This window comes from Xenopus tropicalis, chromosome 4, assembly GCF_000004195.4.
Source record: "Xenopus tropicalis strain Nigerian chromosome 4, UCB_Xtro_10.0, whole genome shotgun sequence".
NCBI lineage: Eukaryota > Metazoa > Chordata > Amphibia > Anura > Pipidae > Xenopus > Xenopus tropicalis.
This window is the reverse complement of record NC_030680.2, coordinates 48,712,727-48,740,667: the sequence shown is the minus strand read 5'-3', so window position 1 is coordinate 48,740,667 and position 27,941 is coordinate 48,712,727. Positions and strand designations below refer to the sequence as shown.

Below are 27,941 nucleotides of genomic sequence, written 5' to 3'. Positions count from 1 at the left end.
CTGCCTAACTACTAGTTGATTCAGAGGAAGGCAAAAAACCCCATCTGAAGCCTCTCTAATTTGCCGCAGAGGGGAAAAAATTCCTTCCTGACTCCAAGATGGCAATCGGACCAGTCCCTGGATCAACTTGTACTAAGAGCTATCTCCCATAACCCTGTATTCCCTCACTTGCTAAGAATCCATCCAGCCCCTTCTTAAAGCTATATAATGTATCAGCCAGCACGACTGATTCGGGGAGGGAATTCCACAACTTCACAGCTCTCACAGTAAAAAATCCTTTCCGAATATTTAAATGGAACCTCCCTTCTTCTAAATGGAGTGGGTGCCCTCGTGTCCGTTGGAAGGACCTACTGGTAAATAAAACATTAGAAAGGTTATTATATGATCCCCTTATATATTTATACATAGTTATCATGTCACCTCTTAAGCGCCTCTTCTCCAGTGTAAACAAACCCAACTTTGCCAGTCTTTCTTCATAACTGAAACTTTCCATACCCTTTTTCAGCTTAGTTGCCCTTCTCTGGACCCTCTCTAACTCAATCATGTCCCGTTTGAGCACTGGAGACCAGAACTGAACAGCATATTTCTAGATGGGGCCTTACCAGCGCTCTGTAAAGGGGAAGAATAACCCCCTCCTCCCGTGAATCTATACCCCTTTTAATACAGCTCAAACCTTGTTTGCCCTTGCAGCTGCTGCCTGGCATTGCTTGCTACAGCCAAGTTTATTATCTACAAGGACTCCAAGGTCCTTCTCCATTATGGATTTGCCTAGTGCAGTCCCATTAAGGGTATAAGTGGCTTGCATATTTTTACATCCCAGGTGCATGACCTTACATTTATCCACATTAAATCTCATCTGCCACTTAGCCGCCCAGATTGCCAGTTGGTCAAGATCCTGCTGCAGGGATGTCACATCCTGGATAGAATTGACTGGTCTCCAGAGTTTTGTGTCATCTGCAAACACTGATACATTACTCATAATACCCTCCCCTAAGTCATTTATGAACAAATTAAACAAAAGTGGACCCAGTACAAAACCCTGAGGGACCCCACTGAGAACCTTATTCCAAGTAGAGAATGTACCATTAACAACCACCCTCTGTACCCGATCCTGTAGCCAGTTTTCTATCCATGTGCAAACGTCTTCACTAAGACCAATAGACCTTAGTTTAGAAAGCAGTCGTTTGTGGGGAACGGTATCAAATTATTTAAAGGGATTCTGTCATGATTTTTATGGTGTACTTTTTATTTCAAAATGACACTGATTACATAGCAAATAATTCACCATTTATAATGTTATTCTTGAACCAACAAATGTATTTTTTTAGTTGTAATATTGGTGTGTAGACAGCCATCTCAGTGTATTGTGCCTGATTCTGAGCTCTCAGAAGGAGCCAGCACTACACATTAAACTGCTTTCAGATAACCTATTGTTTCAAGACTTTGATTTCTTACTATTGAGTGCTATTCTGATATCTAATAGGAGGTGCTATTTTGCTACCTTTCCATTGTTCTGCTGATGGGCTGCTGGGGGAAAGGGACGGGGGTGATATTACTCCAACTTGCAGCTCAGCAGTAAAGTGGGACTTAAATTTATCAGAGCACAGGTCACATGGCTGTAGCACCCTGGGACATTAAGAATATGGCTAGCCGCATGTGAAATTTAAAAATTATCCTTTAACTTTATGACCTTAACTATCATTACTTAGCCACATGCCATTAAAGGAACAGTAACACCAAAAAATGAAAGAGCTTTAAAGTAATAAAAATTTAATGCACTGTTGCCCTGCACTGGTAAAACTGGTGTGTTTGCTACAGTAACACTACTATAATTTATATAATAAGCTGCTGTGTAGCCACGGGGGCAGCCATTCAAGCTGGAAAAAGGAGAAAAGGCACAGGTTACATAGCAGATAACAGATAAGTTCTGTAGAATACAATAGTGTTTTATCTGTTATCTGCTATGTGCCTGTGCCTTTTCTCCTCTGAATGGCTGCCTCCATGGCAACATAGTAAACATACAACTTTTACCAGTGCAGGGCAGCAGCACATTATATTTTAGTTACTTTTATACACTTTCATTTTTTGGTGTTACTGTTCCTTTAAACAGAATATACATAGGGCCATTTATATGTCACATAGGTTGTTGTTTTACTTTACCGGCATGGCAGGACTTATAGGGCAAGCTATACCAGTGATCCCCAACCAGTAGCTCAGGGGCAACATGTTGCTCAACAACCTCTTGGATGTTGCTCCCAGTGCCCCCAAACCAGGTAGTTATTTTTGAATTCCTGACAAAACTGGGACAAGTTTTGGTTGAATAAAAATAAGATTTACTACCAAATAAAGCCTCATGTAAGCTGATTGTGTGCATAGAGGCTGCCTAATAGCCAATCTTAGCTCTTACTTGGTACCTCCATGAACTTTTACGATGCTTGTGTTGCTCTCCAAGTCTTTTTACATTTGACTGTGGCTCAAAAGTAAGAAAGGTTGGGGACCCCTGAGCTATACTAATGATGCATCATTACCCCACCAGTGGTTTAAATGTCTGCTCTGCTACCTCTAAGTGTGGCGCAAGGAGGGTTTGAACTACACTGCTCAAAAAAAAAAGGGAACACTTAAACAGCACAATGTAACTCCAACTCAATGACACTTCTGTGAAATCAAACTGTCCACTTAGGTAGCAACACTGATTAACAATCAGTTTCACATGCTGTTGTACAAATGGAATAGACAACGGGTGGAAATTATAGGCAATTAGAAGACATCCCCAATAAAGGAGTGGTTCTGCAGGTGGTGACCACAGACCACTATTCGGTTCCTATGCTTACTGGCTGATGTTCCCCAGACCTGAATCCAAATGAACACATCTGGGACATCATGTCTCGTTCCATCCACTAACGCCATGTTGCACCACAAACTTTCCTGGAGTTGGCGGATGCTTTAGTCCAGGTCTGGGAGGAGATCCCTCAGGAGACCATCCGCCACCTCATCAGGAGCATGCCCAGGCGTTGTTGGGAGGTCATACAGGCACGTGGAGGCCTCACACACTACTGAGTCTCATTTTGACTTGTTTTAAGGACGTAACATCAAAGTTGGATCAGCCTGTAGTGTTTTTTCCCACTTTAATTTTGAGTGCGACTCCAAATCTAGAACTGCATGGGTTGATAAATTTGATTTCCATTGATAATTTTTGTGTGTTTTTGTTGTCAGCACATTCAACTATGTAAAGAACTAAGTATTTAATAAGAATATTTCATTCATTCAGATCTAGGATGTCTTATTTTTGTGTTCCCTTTATTTTTTTGAGCAGTGTATTTGCTGTTAAAATAAATAAATAAAACAGGTTAAAAATCATTATTTTTTTTAAAACACTGTTAAAAATAGCCAGGTAAATAGAGTTAATTTTAAGCTTTACATAAAGGGGATAAAACCCCCATTAAATATGTAAAATTGCTTTTATGAAAACTTTTTCAATTTAAATAACATTTATATTCTTTTGTTCCTCCCCAGCAGCTTTTAAGTTTTGAGCTGCACACCTTACCCCTTACTTGCTCTTTTGCTCCTCATAGTATATGTTCCACCTTTCCTCTTCACACTTTATTGTCACATGCCATGATGAGATTTTGCAGAGAATGCCTGAAAATGGGATGAAGCCACTGGAGTTTCCACTTTTGCTTTATTTACTTTGCTCCTGTCCACTTTACTAGGCACTGAGCTGGCAGTTTTTGGGTATTGTTTTTGCCCGAAGGTCTTATTATGGTCAATAAAAAGGGATTTGGACATGCCTGTAGGCCAAAATAGGCATACCTATGGATGGAATGTGGCCTGCAGGCTGCAGTAGGTGGACAGCCCAGTGTTAGAGCATGACTTGTTCAGTGCTGTATAGACAGTATTTAAAACTGCTTATATTGTAATGACTATAATACATGATTATGTATGGAAAAGCATTGGTACTATTTACAAATGTTTATTAGTAGACTTTAAAAGGTCGCTCACACCTCATATTCTTTCCTCCTAAGGCCTCTGTTTCCTGGCTGGCACAGGGGTGGCTGGACTGGCTTGTTACCCAGCTTATTACATGCTGTGAGTGTGTCAGTCTGCATCGGAGCAGTGATCATCGGAGCGGGGGGGGGGGGGTCGTGGCTGGACTGGCTTACTGTGCACCCCCCCGCTCCGATGTGTGGTCCGATGCAGTAGGTTTGTTTTGCTTACAATAATGATTAATTATATCTTTGTTAGGTTCAAGTACAAGCTACTGTTTTATCATTAAAGAGAAACGGGAAATCATTTGAAATAATTTGAATTATTTAATTAAAATCTGTGTGAGAGGGCCTTCTATAATTCAAAGATTTCTGGATAATGGGTTTATGGATAATGAATCCTATACCAGTATTGGATGGTTTAAGTGCGCTCCCCATTACTTCAGTAAAACCAATGCTGAAGAGAACTAATCCTGCCTTATGCCCATATAATATATATTATATTATATAAGGAATATAAAAAGATTTTAACTGTGTGTGTGATGTTTTTTCATTCAGCAGGAATATTTCCCTGTAATAAGGCTGGATTAGTTCTCTTCTTTTGTAAAGAGCACAGGCTGATTTTTAAATGTAAGCTTTGTCACTCGCTGCTGCCCCATAAAATATAGGCACAGTGTCATAGTAAATAGCAGTGATCCCCAACCAGTGGCACGTGAGCAACATGTTGCTCCCCAACCCCTTGGATGTTGCTCCCAGTGGCCTCAAAGCAGGTGCTTATTTATGAATTTATGGTTAGGAGCCAAGGTTTTCTTGCATAAAAACCCAGTGCAATTGCCAAACAGAGCCTTCTGTAGGCTGCCAGTGAACATAGGAGCTATCAAATAGCCAATTATAGCTCTCATTGGCACCTCCGGGAACTTTTTTCATGCTTGTGTTGCTCTCCAAAACTTTTTCCATTTGAATGTGGCTCACGGGTATAAAAGGTTGGGGAACCCTGGTATATAGGCACAGTGTCATCAGACTATTGAAGAAGACAGTTGCAGGAATGCTCTCTGCAATGTAGCCAGCGGCTGTCACAGTAAATGGTTTTAGGGTTTCACTATATTGAGGTTTCGCCTCCTCCTCTCCTCATGTAGAATACATTCCTCAGAGCCTGGTAATCCTTTGCACTGTAAGGAATGTGAGATGGGAAGATCAGAAAGCTCTTGAATGTGGGCAGATTCCACTGTCCTGCAGTAAGAGATGTAAGAACTGCTGCAGGGAAAGGCCAGTGGAATGAGCCATAAAAATCACACAGCATACAACTCATTTATTTGGATTCTGTGATTTATTTGCATTGCTTTTGCAGATCAGGGTAGAATGAATGACATTCAGCAATTCTTTTTAAGGGAAGCAGTTGATAACTTAAACATTGTGCCTGTTGTAAAACAAGACGTTTGCAACATTACCAACATTTATATTGAAAAAAAAAAAAGAAATGTAATGTACAAGTGCTCAAAACAGATTGTAAATTATGTTCTGCAGGGATTCGTTGTTGTGAATGGAATCCAAAAAGCTGTATTAATATTATTCGAATTATAGAATAAAGATGCTATATGTAATTCACAATTTAGCAGTGTATTAGCAGTAATTTCTACAGGAAATTCTCCAAGAGGGCAAACTCCTCAACAAAAAGCAACCTGTTTCCCTAGACTGTGTAGTGTGCTAGGTTAAAGTCAGTTCTGAGAGATTATTTGTAGGAAATTCATTTATTGGCAATGCAAGCAGCTTACATGATCAAGTAACTGGGGCATTGTGTGTGTGTGAAATCACATACACCATGTCACTTCTGCAGCATGACTCAAGGAAAAATCCTAAGGAAATCCGCAGCAGAGGCTGGGACATATTTAATTTTTTAAAAATTATTAATCTAATATAGAGGCACCTGAGAGCCGCCCCCAAAACCTGCGCTCAGGTGCCTATATATATAAATACGGCCCTGCCTATGGGTTAACTTTAAGCAACCAACTTTTTGTTTTCAAATGACTGACTGGCAAATGCTACCTACTGAATTGTTGCTATGGGTTATTGGATAAGTAGCACATTTTAAACCATTTGTTACATTACCCTTTTAGTGCTATGGGTGTAACTCACTGAGCCAGAACATTTCAGCAGCACTGCATACAAATAATAGCAATACAGATAAGTCACATTAAAAAATACAGATTTTAGTACCGGTATCGGACCCCTTATCCGTAAACCCATTATATAGAAAGTTCAGAATTAGGGAAACGCCATCTCCCATAGACTCCATTTTAATCAAATAATTCACATTTTTTTAAAAATGGTTTCATTTCTTCTCTGTAATAATAAAACAGTACCTTTTACTTGATCCCAACTAAGATATAATTAATCCTTATTGGAGCCAAAACAATCCTGTTTGGTTTAGTTGGTAAAAACTATGCTTAAACACACAAATACATCTCAGAAAGTCTCTGTTATACCAATATCACATTAATTATCTAATACAGCGTACAGTAGTTCTCAGCAGTGTTGGACTGAGATGGCAGGGGCCCACTAGAAAACCCTGGACAATGGGCCCACTCTCAAAACTTTAATTCCTCCTTTCCTCCCACAAACTCTTTTTTTTTTTTTTTTATCCTAGTCTCTACATACTATAAACTATTCTTCCATCCATCAAGCTTCCTTGTTCCCATACAGAAATAGGGAATGACTATAAAATAGGCTAAACCACAATAGTAAATAGCCAGGACCTGTTGGGGACAGCTACCGCAAGCTCTGGTGGTTATACAATCAATTTAAAGTTAACATATATATATTCCCACATCCACAAAAAGTAGAATTAATAACATAACATTACATTGCTCATCTGTACTCAATCCAGCATAGCTAGATGGATCCCAAATTAGCATAAAAGTATAAAGCAAATTCCTAGTTAGTTTCCTGAATAGAGCAGTATACTATAGTATATCATACAAAAGTAAAAAGTTTTGAGGGACACCGCTTCCTCATGATTTTTTTCCCATCAGGAACTTTGTCTTGGACTTTGGACCTTCTCAGGGATTGACAGGTTGCATCTGTAACATATTTATTTGGTTTTACAGGCTTCCTTTCTGCCTGAAGGAAGCTGAATGAACTAATCAACATTAAACTAATCACACAATCAAAATAGATTTGCCTACTGGGATATAGTAAGCTTAAAGGAACAGTAACACTAAAAAATGAAAGATCTTTAAAGTAATACAAATATAATGCACTGTTGCCCTGCACTGGTAAAACTGGTGTATTTGCTACAATAACCCTACTATAATGTATATAATAAGCTGCTGTGTAGCCACGGGGGCAGCCATTCAAGCTGGAAAAAAGGAGAAAAGGCACAGGTTACATAGCAGATACCAGATAAGTTCTGTATTATACAATAGTGTTTTATCTGTTATCTGCTATGTGCCTGTGCCTTTTCTCCTTTGAATGGCTGCCTCCATGGCTACACAGCAGGTTATTTATATAAATTATAGTAGACTTTCTGAAGTAAACACACAACTTTTACCATTGCAGGGCAGCAGCACATTATATTTTAGTTACTTTTATTCACTTTAATTTTTTGGTGTTACTGTTTCTTTAAAGGAACAGTAACACTAAAAAATAAAAATGTTTTAAAATAATTAAAATATAATGTACTGTTGCTCTGCACTGGTAAAAGTTGCGTGTTTGCTTCAGAAAGACTACTGTAGTTAATAGAAATAGCTGCTATGTAGCCATGGCAGCCATACAAATTGAAAAAAAGGGAAAAGGCACATGTTACATAAGAAGATAACAGATAAACATGTGAAATTAGAGCTCGCCACAGAAAAACTCACTTCCATTTTATTCATTGCTGCGGGATTCCTATGGGAGTTCACCATTTCATAAATATGCTTCTAAAAATCAAAATAAAGTGGGTGAGTTTTTCTGAGGTACGGTCTAATTTTACACTTTAATAAATCTGCCCCTTACTATTATAGGTGTTGAAGAAACACTGGTGCTTGAATATGATGCACATTTTGTCTAGAAAAAAAGAAGAGATAACTGAAGTTGAGTATTAAGTTAAGATATTTAAAGGACAAGGGAAAGCACTTGGGTATGCAGAAAGACACCCTCCAGTAATGGTAAACACCAAATTCTGTATCTCACCACTGGTGGGCTGCATCTTTGAAGTATGAGCCTGGCCAGGCAGCCTTCTTGCACCCTGTAGTGAAGCCATCTTGCAAAGGCTAATAGAGTTCTAAATTCCTGCTCGTGGAACACCATGACAGAGTCTTAATAAACAGCAAGGGTTAAAATGCATGTGCTGCCTGTTAGATCCTATGATGTACATGTCCTTAGCTGTGGGCAGTGTATCATAAAACTAGGAGCTCTGCCAAGATGTGCAACCACTAGGTAAAAAGGGTACAAGGGTACAACAAGAACACCAGTAGGGAGAGAAATAGGTTGGCGTTTGCAGGCACACGGGGTGCTTTAAATGCATCTGTGCTGTGTATGCTTTTATAATTCAATATATGTTCTCATAAGAACCACTAATGCTGCTGTCTGTTATTACCTGACCTTTCTGTTGCATCTGATCTCATTGTCATTCAAATCGAGGCCCTAATTCATGCTTTGTTCTGTATTCCTGACCCCTTCAATAGCCATCATTAATATTACTTTTCCAGCATTAAGCAAGCCATTTGTGCTGTGACATACACGAGTATATATAGGAACAGTGCTTAGAGAGGGGTTGTCTCATAGTGAAATTTTGAGTGGAAGGTCACAGTAGGAGGTTCTAGTTTGCATTATATTTTCATGGATTAATACAAATTTTAAAAAAAATTACAATTTCTTTGTATTTAGGAGATGCCACAATATTTTAGTAAAAGCAGTCTATTCCAAATCCATATAAATAAAGCCACAAGGAATTATTTGATTAGTTCCATCAAGTGTGATTTGTCAGAGTTATATAGGGCTAATGCTGCATTTTTAATGTCACTTCTGTCACCCCTCCCCCAGATAGTGTCTGTTGTGCTAGAAGGTTGAAATATATCTTCACTCTATATAGTGCATTTGTTTGAGTTCAGTCTTGACATGGGCCATTTGTACAAACCTGTGCCTGTTTTACACTAGGGTATAGGAGCAACTGAAGCATGTGCTTCCCTTCCATGTGCGTCTGTAGCATAAGAAATAAGCTTTTGAACTATGGCGGAATTGTTACATAGGGTTAAAAAAAAGACCAAGTTCAACTCTTCCAAGTAAACCCAGCACACACGAACCTATACTGACCTATCTATACACTCACATTCATAAACCATATATACCAACATCAGTACTAACTGTAGATGTTAGTATCACAATAGCGTTGGACTACTATGCTTGTTCAAGAACTCATTCAAGCCCCTCTAAGGGCAGTGACGCACGGGGAGAATAGTCGCCGTGCAACAAATCTTCATTGTCATGAGTGACTAATCTCCCGTTATGCCATTCCACCAGCTAGACTGTAAATCGCCGGTGGGATGGCATACGTGGCACCGCGATTTGACAAAGCCGCCGAAGTTGCCTTGAGAGGAAACCAGCCAGTATTATGGCATAATCTCCCCGTGTGTCACAAAACCACCTATGCTGCTTTAAAGAAAGTTCCATTCCTCTAATCTAAGTGCGCTGATCGTTTTTATGGGAAAAAAAACATCCCCTACCTGCCTATCATCCCCTCTAATGTACTTGTACAGCATAATCATGTTCCCTCACAAGCACCTTTTTTCCAGAGAAAACATGCCCAACCGTGACAGTATAACCACATTGTATAAATATTCCATCCCTTTACCAGTTTAGTTGCACGTCTCTGCACTCTCTTCAGCTCATTAATATCCCTCTTAAAGACTGGAGCCCAAAACTGCACTGCATACTCAAGGTGAGGCCTTACCAGAGACCTATAAAGAGGCAACATTTTGTTTTCATTCCTTGAGCCTATGCCCTTTTTTAGGCAAGATGGCACTTTATTTGCTTTAGTAGCCACAGAATGACACTGCCTGGAATTAGACAACTTGTTATCTATAAAAATCCCCAGATCCTTCTCAATTGAGGATACCCCCAACACACTACCATTTTGTATATACCTCGTGTTTATATTATTTCTACCAAAGTGCTTAACTTTGCACTTGTCAACATTGAACCTCATTTTCCATTTTGCTGCCCAGTGTTTAAATTTTGTTAAATTGCTCTGCAAAGTGGCAGCATCCTGCATTGAACTTATAGCTTTCGAGGTTCCTGCTCACCTCCTCATAAAAGGTGTCTAGCAAGATCTGTTACGCATAAAACCATGCTGGCACAAACTTATAGGGGCCGATTCATTAAAACACGAGTTCGAATCCCGAATGGGAAAAATTCGGATTGAATGCTTCCGAAAAAATCGTATTAGTCACGATAATATTGTATTGGCGATCCGAAAGTCCCAAAATTTTCGTACTGAACGATTATAAACAGCGCAGAACCTTTCTGAATTTTTTGCGCAAGCGTATGAAAAATTTGCGCAAGTGTACAAAAAAGTTGTGCGGGCATACGAAAAAGTCCTGCAAGCGCAAAAAATTAGCTAAAATACGCTTGGAGCATTCGAAAGAACGCTCCAAGCGTTCATGTCTTAAGAAATCTCCCCCATAGTATTGTGAATTGCAATGTATTCTAGTATGCTATCCCTTAGTACTCCTTCCAAAAGCTTTCCTGCTACTGATGTCAGACTAACAGGCCTATAGCTTTCAGGCTGAGAACAGGATCCATTTTTAAATAACAGCACCATATTAGCAATTTGCCAGTCTCTAAGAACTAGACCTCAATGAATCCTGAAAAATGAAGTGAAGAGGTTTGGCAATCACAGTGCTAAACTCATTTAATACCCTGGGATGAATCCCATCCGGATCTGGACCTTTGTTTACCTTTACATGTTCAAATCTCTTTTAAATTTCGTCCTGTGTGACCCATGCGTCAGTAGTTACATTACTAGAATTGGGTAAACCTTGATTAGCTGGCTCCTCGGTTCTATAGACAGATTAAAAATAAGAGTTTAAAATTTCACCTTTTTCTTTGTTTTTATCAACCAACTGACCCCCCCCCTGTGATAATAAGGGTCCCACCCTGTCTTGCTTTTTTTTTTTATTTACATATTTACAAAATAATTTTGGATTCCCTTTTCTCCTACCTGCAATACCCCTTTCCATCTCTAGTTTAGATTGTCAGATAGCTTTTTTGCATGCTTTATTTGCTTCCTTGTACCTGTCCCAGCTAACTTGAATGCTTTTTCTTACCAACCTCGACACACTTTTAACACTTTTAATCATCCATATAGGTTTTGCTTGGCAATGTTTTTTCTTGCTTACAAGGGGAATATACTGACCTGTATACTTGCTAAGCAATGTTTTAAAGATATTCCATTTTCCTATGCTTAACCCTGTGAAAAGCCCCACAAATGCTAGAGATGAGTTCAGTATTATTAGATATCACCAGGTCCAAAAGAGAATCATTCCTAGTAGGTTTTTGAACTTCCTGAAATAAAAAGTTGTCATTTAGCATATTTACAAACCTACTAGCTTTGTCTGACAGAGCCACCTCATTTCTCCAGTCAATGTCTGGATAATTAAAGTCCCCCATAATAACAACTTGATCTAGTTGTGAAGCGTCTTCCAATTGCAATAGTAGCTGGGCCTCATCCTCAGGGCCGGATTTCGGATTGGGGCACCCCCTATGGCCGCCCGCCCACCATGACCACGCATGTGTGCACCCCCCACGCGAGTGCGCGGCACAACTCATACCGAGCATTGGGGAGAGGATGTGCTAAAGTTTATGCACGTCCTCTCCCCATTGCTCCGTAGGCAAGCAGAATTTACCGTAGCTGCAGGGCGGCATGCCGTCCCTAACTTTCTGCCACCCTAGGCGTGGGCCTTTGTGGCTTCGCCACAAATCTGGGACTGCTCATCCTCCTCACTTATATGGGGTGGTTTTACAGCATATGCCAATGATCATTTTCTTTGAAATCTTTAGCCCTGCTAAAATGTCTACCCAAAGGGATTCCACATTGTCCTTGGTAATTTCTTTAGCACATGGCTTTACATAAAGACAAACCCCTCCACCCTTTTTAATCCTTTTGTCCCACCTAAAAAGGGTGTAACCATTTAAATTTACAGCACATGCATTAGACACCAGATCTCCTAATTTACCTGACATGCTCCGTGCATTAGCCAGCATGCATCAGAGATATTTACATTAGGTAACAGAGAGTTAGATCTAAGGTTAATATTAGGCTGTTTCCTTTGTAACAGTGGAAGCTCCTTAAACTGTATGCTCACTCCTTCCCCATGACCCCTTGCTAGTCCCACTGCCCCGTCTACACCGCCAGTCCAGAGTTCACGCCCCATCTTCTTCACACAATCTGGCAAATCTGTTGGGATGCACAAACCCCGGAACACACAGGGCTGGAACTAGGGGTAGGCAGAGTAGGCGCCTGCCTAGGGCGCAATCACGGGGGGGTGCACATTAAAGGGGAAAGTAGTAGTTTTTGGTAGTAGTAGTAGTATTTTATTAGTTCACCTTGGCTTTAATAAAACTGCCGCCCCCAACCCCCCTCTGGCCGGCGCTTACCTTCGTACGCCGTGCGCATGCGTATTAGGCAGTGGCGTGCATGCTCATACTCATGCATGCCATTCGAACGTAAGGCAGCCAGAGGGACAGAAGGCGCTGGAGTGCGGCGGTGGGTGGTTGTGCTGTGAAAACAATCGAGGCCTGACAGGACTGGCAGGACTGCTGGCTAGGACCTGGGAGTTCTCTGACAATTCTTAATAGCTGCTGCTGCTGGCACAGGTACAGATGGGGGGGCAATGTGAGGGATTGGTTGCTGCTGGCACAGGTACAGATGGGGGGCAATATGAGGGATTTTCTAACTGCTGTCTCCCAGTTTGGAAACTGAGAGATTCCTGCCCACATGCCTTGAGGAAAGAGCCCGGCCGGGCTCGAAACGTCGCATTTTGTGTACAGTATGAATTTGATCTTTTAATATACTTTTTGCACTTTAAAGTGTGTGCTGTCCATTCTTGAACTTATTTTATATGCAAGGATATCGGAACCTGTTGGGGACGTGCACCACGTTTTGCTCTATTGCAGGGTGCTGTACTATTACATAAAACATATATAGTATAAAAAAGACCAGCAACTCCGGGATTTCTTGTGAAAAATCAAAACATATATTCAAAGTAGCATAAACAGCTGGCTTTTTATTCTACTTTGAATATATGTTTTGATTTTTCACAAGAAATCCCGGAGTTGCTGGTCTTTTTTATACTATTGGAACCCTTTACCGAGCACCCGAGGTATGTTATGTCATCCTTTGTGTATATGTATGTGTATATATATATATATATATATATTTTTTTTTTTTTTTTTTTTTTCAGCATATAATAAATGTCATGCAATGAAGTCTATGGACCATACAAATCCTTTAGATCCAGCTGGACAGCTCTGGTCTAACTAGATCAGCAGGCCCAGGACATTTTGGGTCCTAGTTGCTCTGTGAATACTTTTTTTTGGGAAACAGTTCACACTGTAACAAAGTTTTAACTTAGAGATTTCAATGGCATGGCTATGCCAGAGGCAGACTAGCACAACAAAATACAAAATTTGTGCTTAAATATATTTTTAAAAATGTTATAGCCATGGTGGAAGGAATTTTTATGCCCAGGCCATAACACAGCACTCATGATTCAACCTCAGAATGTCTCTATTCAAAATTGATTTTTTTCTACTGGCATTATCAGGGAATATATATTTAAAGAAGTGGAACTGATTTGAAAAAATGTAAATGCTTTACTAAACATTTATTTCAAGCTGCTGGTATTGTCTTTAGAAATATTTTATATAGTTTGCCATGTAGCAATCAGAAATGTGAAAAGTGAGTGCACCAATTCAACCCACTCCATTGAGCGTGGTAAAATTTAGCAACTGGTTGGTTATCTCCTATTAAAGATGGATGATATAATTGGTGCTTTTCCTATCAGTATAATTAAGGTACAAGTTAAAGATGCTCCAAATCCACAATATTTGAATACTGAGTCCTCTACACAAAATAATGCTAAACTAAATACCAATTTACATATTAAAATGTGACTACAATAATTAGAGCTTTCAAATATTTATTGCAAAATCACATGGCAACAACTAGAGTTGAAACAAACAAGTTCTTACCAACCCTTGTTTTAAACCAAAGTGTCCACTGTAATACTTTTACACCAAGGAAAAGCTGGTGGGACATCCCTGAAGGCAGTCTGATGGATTACCACCCACACCATTGATTGTATCTTATTAAATACCTACCAACATTTCATATGGAAAATATGGGACATTTCGGAACTGGCTTGATGGTAAAAAGGGTCATATGCCGTCATTAAGAAAAGGTGAAATCAGGTCACCTTACTGTATGTGTGTGCATTCTCTACTTTGTGCATGTATTAAAATGCAATATTATCTTTTTCTAACCTAACACCACAAAATCATTTCTTACTGATTCAATTTCTCTGTGATATTCAGCACCCATATAAATAACATGGATCACATTTATGTGTTAATGGGGGAGGGGCTGACTGTGCTCTCACAGTGACCTTTTGGCTGGCAGTTATTCCGCCCCACAGATGTGTGTGTCACAGCTATTTCCTTTGCTTTTGTTTAGAGGGTCCAGCTTTTCTTTGTCTGTACCCAGCACTCTTTTTTCATTGTCTGTGTTGTTAGTGCTGCGCAGCTCTCTAGAACAAATGTCGCAGATGTAAGAAATAAAACAAACAGTCTCACAGCACACACGGTTCTTGACTGTCATGGTTCTTGATCGTCACTAAAGCCAAAACAAAATTCTTATGTAGATATTGGTCCATGGTTGGATAAAGTATGATATGTACTGTGGCATGTACCATTTATAACGACAAGCTCCCAGGTCACTTATTCTTGAACCTTTACCAAGTCTCCCAAAGCCTCTCTTTACAAAGAAATAATAATGATAATAATAATGAATAATATAAATAATAATTATATGCAGAATGTAATGCACAAGTAACCTACGTTAAAGTAGTCTAGTCGCTTTACCTGTACCCATAATTCAACAGAAAGTCTAAAAGCGATATAAAGTACTTGATATACACGTAAGGACATCCTACAATCACCAAACAGTTTCCTGTTGTATGTTTATATATATATATATATATATATATATATATATATATATATATATATATATATATTACAGTGGCTTGCAAAAGTATTCGGCCCCCTTGAACTTTTCCACATTTTGTCACATTACAGCCACAAACATGAATCAATTTTATTGGAATTCCACGTGAAAGACCAATACAAAGTGGTGTACACGTGAGAAGTGGAACAAAAATCATACATGATTCCAAACATTTTTTTACAAATAAATAACTGCAAAGTGGGGTGTGCGTAATTATTCAGCCCCCTTTGGTCTGAGTGCAGTCAGTTGCCCATAGACATTGCCTGATGAGTGCTAATGACTAAATAGAGTGCACCTGTGTGTAATCTAATGTCAGTACAAATACAGCTGCTCTGTGACGGCCTCAGAGGTTGTCTAAGAGAATATTGGGAGCAACAACACCATGAAGTCCAAAGAACACACCAGACAGGTCAGGGATAAAGTTATTGAGAAATTTAAAGCAGGCTTAGGCTACAAAAAGATTTCCAAAGCCTTGAACATCCCACGGAGCACTGTTCAAGCGATCATTCAGAAATGGAAGGAGTATGGCACAACTGTAAACCTACCAAGACAAGGCCGTCCCCCTAAACTCACAGGCCGAACAAGGAGAGCGCTGATCAGAAATGCAGCCAAGAGGCCCATGGTGACTCTGGATGAGCTGCAGAGATCTACAGCTCAGGTGGGGGAATCTGTCCATAGGACAACTATTAGTCGTGCACTGCACAAAGTTGGCCTTTATGGAAGAGTGGCAAGAAGAAAGCCATTGTTAACAGAAAACCATAAGAAGTCCCGTTTGCAGTTTGCCACAAGCTATGTGGGGGACACAGCAAACATGTGGAAGAAGGTGCTCTGGTCAGATGAAACCAAAATGGAACTTTTTGGCCAAAATGCAAAACGCTATGTGTGGCGGAAAACTAACACTGTACATCACTCTGAACACACCATTCCCACTGTCAAATATGGTGGTGGCAGCATCATGCTCTGGGGGGGCTTCTCTTCAGCAGGGACAGGGAAGCTGGTCAGAGTTGATGGGAAGATGAATGGAGCCAAATACTTGGAAGAAAACCTCTTGGAGTCTGCAAAAGACTTGAGACTGGGGTGGAGGTTCCCCTTCCAGCAGGACAACGAGCCTAAACATAAAGCCAGGGCAACAATGGAATGGTTTAAAACAAAACATATCCATGTATTAGAATGGCCCATTCAAAGTCCAGATCTAAATCCAATCGAGAATCTGTGGCAAGGTCTGAAAACTGCTGTTCACAAATGCTGTCCATCTAATCTGACTGAGCTGGCGCTGTTTTGCAAAGAAGAATGGGCAAGGATTTCAGTCTGTAGATGTGCAAAGCTGGTAGAGACATACCCTAAAAGACTGGCAGCTGTAATTGCAGCAAAAGGTGCTTCTACAAAGTATTGACTCAGGGGGCTGAATAATTACGCACACCCCACTTTGCAGTTATTTATTTGTAAAAAATGTTTGGAATCATGTATGATTTTCGTTCCACTTCTCACGTGTACAACACTTTGTATTGATCTTTCACGTGGAATTCCAATAAAATTGATTCATGTTTGTGGCTGTAATGTGAAAAAATGTGGAAAAGTTCAAGGGGGCCGAATACTTTTGCAAGCCACTGTATATATATATATATATATATATATATATATATATATATATATATATATATATATATATATATATATATATACCAATAATTTGTTTCTTACTGAATTAGTCCACTGTAGCAGAATCAAAATTATATATACCAATATTGCTTTTTACTGAATTAGTTCACTGTAGCAGAATCAAAACATTAAGAAGACACAGTAATTGGTAGCCCTATTACAATGTTTCTCTTTTGTGGTCTACATCCTCTTAACTGACTTTAAGATTCAGGTATGTATGTATATCTTTATTTATAAAGCGCTACTTATGTACACAGCGCTGTACAGTCTAGAATACATTAATAAAAACAGGGGATTATTAAGCTATTAATAGATAAATACAATGTATAACAATAAATACAGATAGATACAGGATAAATACAGTTGCAATAAGTTAAGAGTCAAAGACACAAGAGGATGGAGGTCCCTGCCCCGTAGAGCTTACAATCTATATAATCAGGTTTTCAGTTACTTGTGTAACCTGGTTAAGGTTTGTCTGAAACCTAGGTCTTTAGTGTTCAGCTTTGCAGGTATTATCCATCCTTCTGTATGCATATCTGTATCCAGAAATCATAGTTTTTGCTGCAGCCGCTTACAAGCACTTGGTCAGTTTAACTTTTCACAGTAAAAGCAATGTGCCAGCTGAGAAAGAGGCAGCCAGCATTTGGGACTCAGATACAGGATCTTGCATCAGGAATTTTCCAGGCGGTGCTCTCTACAAGTACGCACGCTGGGTCATTGCCCTGAGACTCTGTATTTTTGGAACTTCAACTGCCAGCTCAGCAATAAACATCAGGACTCAGCTTGTGAGGGCAGATCGATACCAGTCCAAGAGCTTTGTAACACCCTTTGTTTTGGCTAACATAATGGCAGGCACTAAATATTCAACTGAATAATGAGGACCATACAACATATAAACTGTCAGTTAGGGTCTGAGTTTAGTCAGAGCATTGTCAGCCCATTTGATCTAAGTAGCAATAGCATTAAGTGTGTTTGTTTGACTGGAGTCTACTTCACTCAAGTGGATTGAATTTTTATGAAGTAAAATTGCTCTGATTTCCTGTATAACAAAAACAGGCATAATAAATCTACAGGAATATGCTGAACAAACTGAAGGAACAGTATGTGAAAAATTATATTCTTTATTTATCAAATGTCAGGGGCATTACAACTGCTAACAACCGTTAGCTGCATGTTATAATTTTCTGATAATGGTGCTGATCTGGCTGAAGTACTTACTCAGACACAATCACAGATCACAGGAAGATATGAAGTTAAACTAAGTAAATGCATGGGTGACCTATTCAGCTGTGGTAATATAGACAGCAAATAATCACCCAACGTGGCTTCTAAAATAAAAAATAGACCATTTTATGCTTTATAGGGTCCCTAACAGATGTAATAATGAAAAGAGAATGGAAAAAATTACACATTAAAACTATTTAGGTAAATCTCATCTCACAGATGAAAGATCTAACTTTTGTTAGAACATAGGGGGAAATAATTTGAGTGGAAGCTTGAACTTGATGGATGCTTGTCTGTTGCCCAGCATGGTTGCTATGTTAAAATACCACATAAAAAAGTAATCTGTAAAAAAAAAAAAAAAAAGGATCATAAAGACACACACATGCATCTAAAGGACAGCACACTACACAATGGTCCATGAATCTGAATAGACATTTCACTGCAATTTGCAGTTTTTCATTTCATAATGGTGCTAACACTGGCAATTTGTGGTGTGGTGCTTGACCCCTGTCACCCTAAAGAACATGTAAGTACACAAAATTCTGTGGCCATGTGTTTGCTATGGTAACCTAGAAGGGTGCTGGATGGAATCTCAGGCTTATTACAGTTCTACTTTGCTTGGCACTGTTAAACCTAAAAAACATGTCTTCTATAAGACAAATTATTGCCTAACAAATTTTAAAAGATTCATTCATTTTTTTGTAAAGGAAAAGGGATAAAGCAGCATACTTTCTAGAATTGGACATAACAGCACATATAAGATAGATGATAAATATATATATGTGACTATATCTCTAGGGGGTAAAAATTAATACTTGCTGAGGTCTGAATATACAATGTGGTTTTTCTTTTGCTTTTCATGGGCAACATGAATTGAGGTGCAAAATCAGCTTTGCTGCGACCAAAAACTTGCCTTAGAACCAGATCTCCACCTTGTTTAAATAACTGTGCTCTATTGTAGAAAGAGATTTAAAAATATTTGGGTCACCCATTTTCGGGTACTAACCCATAGGTTAAGAACCCCTAATGCAGTGTATTGGTCTGAAATATTGGAGTTTGCTTATAGTATATATGTATAAGACTGTAAGGCTTCTAAAAGGGTTGCTAGGTAATTATACCCTATAACCTGACATCTATTTGCTTTGAATGTTTTCTGAGTAGTAGGGAGCCTTAAGCTGTTGTTGATGAATGGAGGGAAAGATTTCAGTCTGTGAGGTTGCTCACCTATCAGGCTCAGATGCCTAAACTTAAGGGGCTAAGGCACATAATTTATAGAAACAAATCATAATAATTTTGGCTTTTTTTCAGAGATAGGAAGAGCGTAGCCTGCAATTCATACCCAAAACCACCTGTGCATGTTCATGATTCTGATTCCTGGGTACAAATGTAATAACAGGAACAAAGTTCTCACCAGATTTTCATCTTAAGCAAATTTAGCAAAAATTATTATATTATTGCCAAGCCCCCAGTGATGTGATTTCTTGATGATACTTGTGAAAGAACAGCTTCCTTGGCCTGGGTGCAGTCACATTAAGCAAATTTAGGCTCTGAAAAACGTGAAGTATGCATTTATGTTAAATCACTGGGGGGGTGGGGGGTTGCCTAATATTTGGCACCCCTCAGTCATCTCATCTTTCCTTCTTTAAAGTCAGCTTAAATATAGACATACTACAAAATAGGATTTTGAAAACTAATCTACAATTACATAAGTAAAGTTTAAATTTTCTTTTACGCATAATATCACTAACCCCTAAGTGTCTGATCATATTCCATTTTTTTTTTAATTTAGAGTGTTCATAGGAACAACAGTTTAAGTTATTTTCTTGTGGAATATCTGGGCTCTTTCCATGAACTACTCCTACTTTGCTTTGATTGATCTGTTATTAGATTGTTGTCTTCAGGCGGCTCGTAATATATTGCCACCTTCTTGCTGCATAGAGAAAGTTATATTTTATGTCATACATATACAGTTACAGATAAATTTGTGTTGTTCATCACTGTGTAATGTTTATGCCGTCTCTCTGTGCATTAAAGGTAACAAATACACTTGAATATGGTATAAATGTAATCTGCTGTTTGTTATTTAGCTAAAAATAAAACTTTTGTTTTATATAGCATCAGTGTAATTTATAAACAGTGGACAAGCTTGCATCTGGGTATGGGTAACCCATGGCAACCAATCAGATGTTTGCTTTGATTGTTCTACCTGTAGTTGGCTGAAAAAAATCTAAACATGGTTGCTATATGCTACTGCTCAGGTGTAGATTTGCTCAGTGTTTATAAATGAGCCTGTTTTGCAATTATTTACATATTGTGCTTTTTATATATGGTGTTCCAATTATAAAAAACAAGAGTTTATCAGTTATCCTCATGAAATGAATATCAGGTGATTGTTTTAGGGATCTTTTAGCAATGTCAGAGAAGCAGCCATTTCTAGGAAATGGTGCCAAGCCAACCAGAATTTGTATTAGTGGGCACAGTACCGCTTTATCTATCTATTTATATATGCGATCAAAACAGAACATGTATTATTTCTTCTTTGTATCCTTCTTTTTTTTTTTATTATGGATGGATCATGACTAAATTATTTTCTTATTTTCAACCCAGGTTGTCCTTCCTACACGTGTTGGCCAACTTTATGTTTATGATACACCCAAGTTGGAGCAGCAGGATGAATATGATGTTCCCCGACACCTTGGCCCTTCAGGACCCCAGGAAATCTATGATGTTCCTTCGCGATGCTTAGTGAACAATTACAGCCCAGAGGTTGAATTCTCTTTCTTATCCAAGGATAAAAACATTTGATAGTTCACTGGCTTGTTCTTTATATGAATTATGTTATTCACATCAATTATAATAATTGCGTTATTAAGTTTTGGATCAACCCCCCACTTTCTATATCTGTCTGTTATTAACCTTTTATTTTTTCATTAGATGAACATTGACAGCAAATGATTGACACGTCTGAGAATTTTAAAGTTTGAGTTTGACACAATATTTGTTTTCCTGCAGGTATATGACATTCCTCCTATGGCTGTAAAAGGTCCAGTCAGCAGAGAACAAACACAAGAGATTTATGATGTCCCTCCCAGCATTGAAAAAAACCTACACGACCAGCTTCAGTCTCACTTAATGGTAGTTGTAATACCATTCTATCTCAGTGCCAATTTGTTTTCAGTAATAGGACTGCCATTAGGGGGTAACATTTACTGCTTAAAAATAGAGATATGTTTGTCCTATTATTCTACTTTTATTTAATTTGTCTCTGTAAAAATAGTTATTATGCCTGAGTGCATAGCTTGCACTGGAATTTGCAACAGAACTAAATACTGTTCAGTCCACTGCAATTTTATAGAATTCAGTAGGAGAAATGTTTTGAAAGTAGAACTGGGACTAAACTAAATGCACCACTAGATTCCGAATATATAACCATTTGAATTTTCAATATGTTTGCATAAATGTGACCCAAAATATCCTAACACTAGATAACGAGAACCCAATTAAACAGAGGAGTTAATGTTAAATGTAGCGCTAGTTTATTTTTATATTAAAGGAGAAAGAAAGGTAAAAACTAAGAAAGATTTATCAGAAAGGTCTATGTAAATACAGCCATAAGCACTCACTGAAATGCTGCACTGACTTTTCTGAAAAAAGATTTATTGTGTCTGTAATTCCGGACACTCAAGCTTTCTGTTCTCTGCTCTTTCCTGCTCCCCCCCTCCCTCAAGAATGCTAAGAACTCACTCCCCCCCCTTAGGAATGTGGATCTGAGCCAATCAGCAGGAATCTGACTCTTAGGGGCTGATTTACTAACCCACGAATCCGACCCGAATTGGAAAAGTTCCGACTTGAAAACGAACATTTTGCGACTTTTTCGTATGTTTTGCGATTTTTTCGGATTCTGTCCAAATCGTATTGGATCCGAAAAATTCGTAAAGAATCCGAAAAAATCGCAAAACATACGAAAAAATCGCAAAGTACCGATCATTACGAAAAAAACGCAATCGGACTCCATTCGACCCGTTCGTGGGTAAGTAAATCAGCCCCATAGTCTAACTAACTGAGCATGTTCACTTGTCTGCGTGTCTGTGCAGGAGCGGGGCATTATGGGAACTTTCTTTACACAGCTCAGTGTTTTTTCTTCCTGTTTGGCTTCAGATCTTCTGAACAGGTGAAATATGGGGAGACTTAAGGGCACTATTGAGACAACTGAAGGTATGCCTGCAGCTTGAGATTAAATCTTTACTAGCCTTTCCTTCTCCTTTAAGGACAATGATCCAAAGTTAGATATTTTTGTGTGGCAAAAGTATGTAAACCTTTAGGATTCGTAGTTGATTTAAAGTGGGATTGAGGGGCCGATTCACTAAAGGTCGATAAAACGAGCGATATTTATAGCATGTGTTAAAAATTTTATCACTTCTTATTTTTTGCGACTTAATGCTCGATTCACTAAAAGGACACGTGTCATAATTAAGAAGCGATGTTCTTTGCCTTATTTAACTCGCAATGAGCGATTTTCTTGCGTTATTTCCCACCGCGTGCGATATATATATTTTGTCGCGTGTGATATTTAGTGCACGATATTACACACATAACCATTACTTTCAGAAAACTACTTTTAAGAAAATTACCAGCTTTACCTTTCTTTTTTTCTGTACAGCATCATCTTGTGTGCTCTAGTTCTAGCCATGTTACACTGCTAAAAAATTCTTCCCTAAAAGTTGTTTTGACATATTTGAAATTTGGTAAGCTAAATATATTTAACTCTTGGTGCCTTTGCTTATAATATATAAAGTCTTGCAGTAGTAACAATTACTGCTTTGTAGCATCAGTATGGAAGTTTAACAGAAGTTTTCTTCATTGACATTAAGATCTGCAGTTTACTTATAATCCCTGCCAACGTCTTTTAAAATCTTTTCTAGATATTTTTATAACTTGTTAGCTAAAACCCAATAAAATAATGAAAATAATAAGAAATACTTAAGATAACAACATCTTTACTGTGTATATATTTTAATTCTCCAAATAATTTAATGTTTCTGAACTAGCACTTTTTTTTCTACAGATATATGATATTCCACCATCTGTCAGTAAAGATGTTCCTGATGGTCCTACAAGAGAAGAAACTTATGATTTTCCACCTACTTTCCCAAGTCAGAAAATGCAGGGTCCGCCACAAGCTACAACTCATGCTTTACATGAACATGAGCCAAACATCCCAGAAGAAATCTATGATATCCCTCCTACTGCAATTAAAGGCAGTGATACATCCTTTTCCCAAGAGATCTATGATGTACCTCCTAGCCTTAGAAAGCCTGCAGGACAAACCTTCCATCATGATGTTTATGATGTTCCAAGAGAGTTCCATTCAGGAAAACCAACAACTGAGAGTGAGACAGATTATATATATGATGTTCCTCCTCAGGTGGACAGAGAGGTAAAAGCGGTTGATGAATTGGTTGGCAACTTTAAACGTCTCTCAGCTTCCAGTACTGGTAGTACGAGAAGTAACATCTCTACTTCTTCACTTGACACCATCCCAGTTAAAGAACCTGCTGTCATTTTACCCAAACCTGCTGGAAAAGAGCTGAACCTTGATTTAGAAGCAGCTATGGAACTGCTGGTCAAGTTACAACATGGTGTGAATAGTTCAGTTTCTTACTTAATGTCCTTTTTAAATGGTCCCTGGAGGAGCCTGGAACAAATGGAGGCTAACATTCAGAGCATTCAATCAGCAGTGGAAGGAGTGAAATCTGCAATGAAGGAATTGCTAGAGTTTGCCAGAGGAGCAGTAGTAAACTCAGCCCAAGCTTCTGATAGGACTCTTCACACTAAACTAAGTAAACAGCTACAGAAGATGGAAGAGGTTAACCAGCAACTGATTAAACATAGCCAAGCTTTGGACAATTGTAACTGGTCCTTGAACATTCTGGCAACTAACAAACAGAATACATCTGATGACCTGGAGCGTTTTATTATGTATTCAAAAGGAATACCTGACGATACTAAACAGCTGGCTTCCTTCTTACATGGAAATGCCTCTCTACTGTTTAAAAGGGCCAAGCATCCGCTTTCTCTGAGTGATTTGCAGGACAATAGCAATCACTTTTCTAATAACAACAATAACTTGTCGGTTGGGCAAACAGGACACACAGAAAAAGCTAGCATACAATCAAGACCCCTGCCATCCCCTCCTAAGTTTTTAGCTGAGCAGTCTCCTGAAGGACAATATGAGAATAATGAAAGTGGTTGGATGGAAGACTATGACTATGTACATTTGCAGGTGAGTATATAAAATACAAATCAGGTCTTGTACTTTTGAAAATCTTTTGTGAGTTGATGGATTTGGATAAAACATTGTTCGAATGTGATGGACACCTTAGATTGTAAGCTCTTCTAGTGATGCTATAAAAGCCAGCAGGTTAAATTTTTTTCTATGTTTTGTGCACAAAATTTGTTTCTTTTCAAACACTATTTAAAACCTGTATACCAGTTAAACAAATGCACAGTGCTGAAATGTGACCTTCAACAAAGGTCTAATACCTAATTAAGTGAATTGCAGCATCCTGAATCATCCTCACTGTGCATGAGCCCAAAATCTGATACAAAAGTAGGAAAACTACAAGGAAACACACTTTAAATAAAAACTATATAGTTTAGTAATTTAATACAAATTGTGTGTTTGTATAAATATAAAAAGTAAAAAGTGACTGATAAAATTGACTTATAGTGGCTTGTGTATGTGTATGATCTCTCCACACACCCTGTGAGTCAGCCTACTCACCAGATACAAATCAGTATTAAGCCAAATACAAAGAAATGATGGTACATATAGTCCTGCAGTAGATCTTCAAATACCCCAGCAAAGTCAAAATATTCCATTGCTCCACCGGTTGCAGTGAGTAAAACACTAAAAATGGGTACTTACAAAGCATCCAATATAGGTATAGCACAGGCAAATAGATGGGTTCCTGGGTATTCCTTAGGGGCAGGATCCATAAACACTCATTTCCCACCCTCACAGCCCATTTAAAGGCTCTTCCTTATCGCCTATTGCTACAACCCCCCAGCTTTGGGTATGCATGGGTGACATTGCGCGTATGCGCATCTGAAGTTACACTCTTGGCACATGCGCAATGGCAACACTCAAGGCACCATATTGGCTTGGGGAGTAACTCCCAAGTCAAGCCTGCTAATGCCTACAATAATGCATATAGCCCCATTTGAATCACACATACAAAATATATGCAGATAATACATAAATTGCATAAAAATCAAAATGATTATAAAAATCAGAAGACATAATGTCCAACATAAAATATTTTTTTTTAAAATATATAAACTATATTATGCATATATTAAAAAGAAGACATATAAAAAGGGAACACATGTGACCCTTAAAAGGAGATACATCCATTTAGATAAAATTCACCTGCTATATTTAAGATATTAAAATGCACAAACAATATAAAAAAAAAAAACCTTTATGTGCCAAAACCCAATCAAGTATTAAAAGACTGCTAAATCAATATTAAGCCTCATATAGTGCTCCCCTCCCTTCAAATGGGGGGGAACTTGTTTTAGACCCTTATGTACCATACCCCAAGGTCACCCCCATGGTACTCGTTAAAATGTTGGGGAACACTGTGATTGGTCTTGGTGGCTTTAATATTGCAGGCATGTTTGTCCATCCTTGTGCCAACTTCCCTGATGGTTCTGCCTACATAAAAATTATTATGGACATACGAGTAAATAAACAATATATATAGACCAGCAATTAATAAAAAGATTGACCTCTGGTAGATCACTACAGTCATGGGAGTGGGGAATCACGTATTTTCAAGATACGTACTTGTTATTGCACATCTGTATGTGCCATTAAGGCCAAAATGTGCCCTCAATCCCTGTTTCTTGCCCCAAACTTTAGTCAACATAGCCAACATGTTCTTCAAACCTCTAGCTTTTTTAAAAGACACACAAGGTTTTTACTCAATTGAGGTGTCCGTCACAGGGTCAGCACTTAAAACATGCTAGTCTTTTTATATTATGCTTTTAATTCTATTAGAAGCCTCATTGTGTCTAGTGTTAAAGGTATGGTGATCAACATAATTCTCCCTAATGGGTTTCACTGAAAGCAATTGCAACCTATTTTTACTCATGGCTAGATCTCTAGCTTCATCTATCCATCTGCTGGAGTCCTACATTCTTTAATAACTGAATGTAGACTGGTTGGGGTTGTTTACTCTGGAAAAAAGGTGCTTGCGAGGGGACAGGATTACTCTGTACAAGTACATTAGAGGGGGTTATAGGCAGATAGGGGATGTTGTTTTTTCCCATAAAAACGACCAGCGCACCAGAGGCCACCCCTTTAGATTGGAGGTACGGAACTTTCATTTGAAGCAGCGTAGGTGGTTTTTCACGGTGAGGGCAGTGAGGTTGTGGAATGCCCTTCCTAGTGATGTTGTGATGGCAGATTCTGTTAATGCCTTTAAGAGAGGCTTGGATGAGTTCTTGAACAAACATAGTATCCAAGGCTATTGTGACACTAAAATCTACAGTTAGTATTGATGTTGGTATATATGGTTTATGTATGTGAGTGTATAGATAGGTCAGTATAAGTTTGTGTGTGCTGGGTTTACTTGAAAGGGCTGATTGATGGATTCTGGTCTTTTTTGACACTATGTAACAAAATCATTGTCCTTAGTACAATTTTTCTTGCTCTTAAAAACTGTCCTTTGGGTATATTTCTGATACAGTTTATATGATGGCCACTGATGCATGTAGAAGCCCACTGGGTTTACAGTAAAAGTTACACAATATTTTATCTTGTTCAACATATAGAGTAACATCCAAATAGTTTCTCTCTTGTCTATTAACCTCTGCTGTAAAAGAATTAAATCATTTACATGAATGTAGTCAATGAAAGCATCTATAGAATCATGGTCACCATCCCAGTTGAAAAGTAAGTCATCTATAAATCTAAGATATGTGACTGTGATCTGTCCTCTAAAGTGGTTGTTGGGACTTCAAATGTACTGATCTTCCCAAGTGGTCATATGTAGGTTGGCAGGAAGGCAGCCAATTAAATAAGGCAACAAAAGCCTTCATTTGTGGTAGATCCTTTTCAAAGAGCTGCTACACCCCAATCTGTTATTGTAAAAAGCTAAGTATAACAGTTGACTAGCAGATATGTTTTTTAAGATAGATGCTTACTTGGACTGAAGTAAGTCATGGGATAAATTTTTTTGTTTTAGGTTTATTTTTCTTAATCGATTAGGCTTATTTCACATGTGCCATGATTTTGCAGTATGGTTTGTGTACTTTTGTTGTACTTTTATTCAGAAGTCATGCACACAAGTACAGGAGTTGTGGATTGCAAAGTTTCTGGTGAAGCTGCAGACTTGTTATAAAGTGCTGTGTGTTTTCAAAAAGCAATAAATCCACTTCTGTTGGCAGGCAGCACTAACGAATCACACAGATGTCCTTTTTTATATTTGTATAGAAACTAGTAACAGTATAGTGTTAAAAACATGAATATGACATTATTGTAATCTAGGGGAATAGGACATTATATGCGCTTTTCTGATGCTGCCATCTTTACAGGTTTTCAAATGAGTTAAGAGAGACTTCTTTTATATTCCCCAATTGTGTTGAAGTTGTTTCCTCAAATACTAATTTGGGTCCCACCATTTAATTAATTATGCTAAAATCTGGTTTAGTGTTGGTGATTCTTAGAGGTTTTTTTTTTACACAGAATACTCTTTGGAAAACAAACATGGGTGACAATAATAAAAACATCTTGACTGAAATGA

The 27,941-nt window shown here is 38.4% G+C and overlaps 1 protein-coding gene across 2 annotated transcripts in view; it reads left to right on the top strand.

The window, feature by feature from the left end:
• Positions 1-27,941, top strand: part of bcar1 (BCAR1, Cas family scaffold protein) — a 93,623-nt gene that overhangs the window by 50,393 nt on the left and 15,289 nt on the right. For both annotated transcript variants that reach the window (XM_012960799.3, NM_001126064.1), the window contains 3 exon segments: positions 20,737-20,895; positions 21,142-21,264; positions 23,195-24,412. In XM_012960799.3, the coding sequence (XP_012816253.2) occupies positions 20,737-20,895; positions 21,142-21,264; positions 23,195-24,412 (1,500 nt within the window).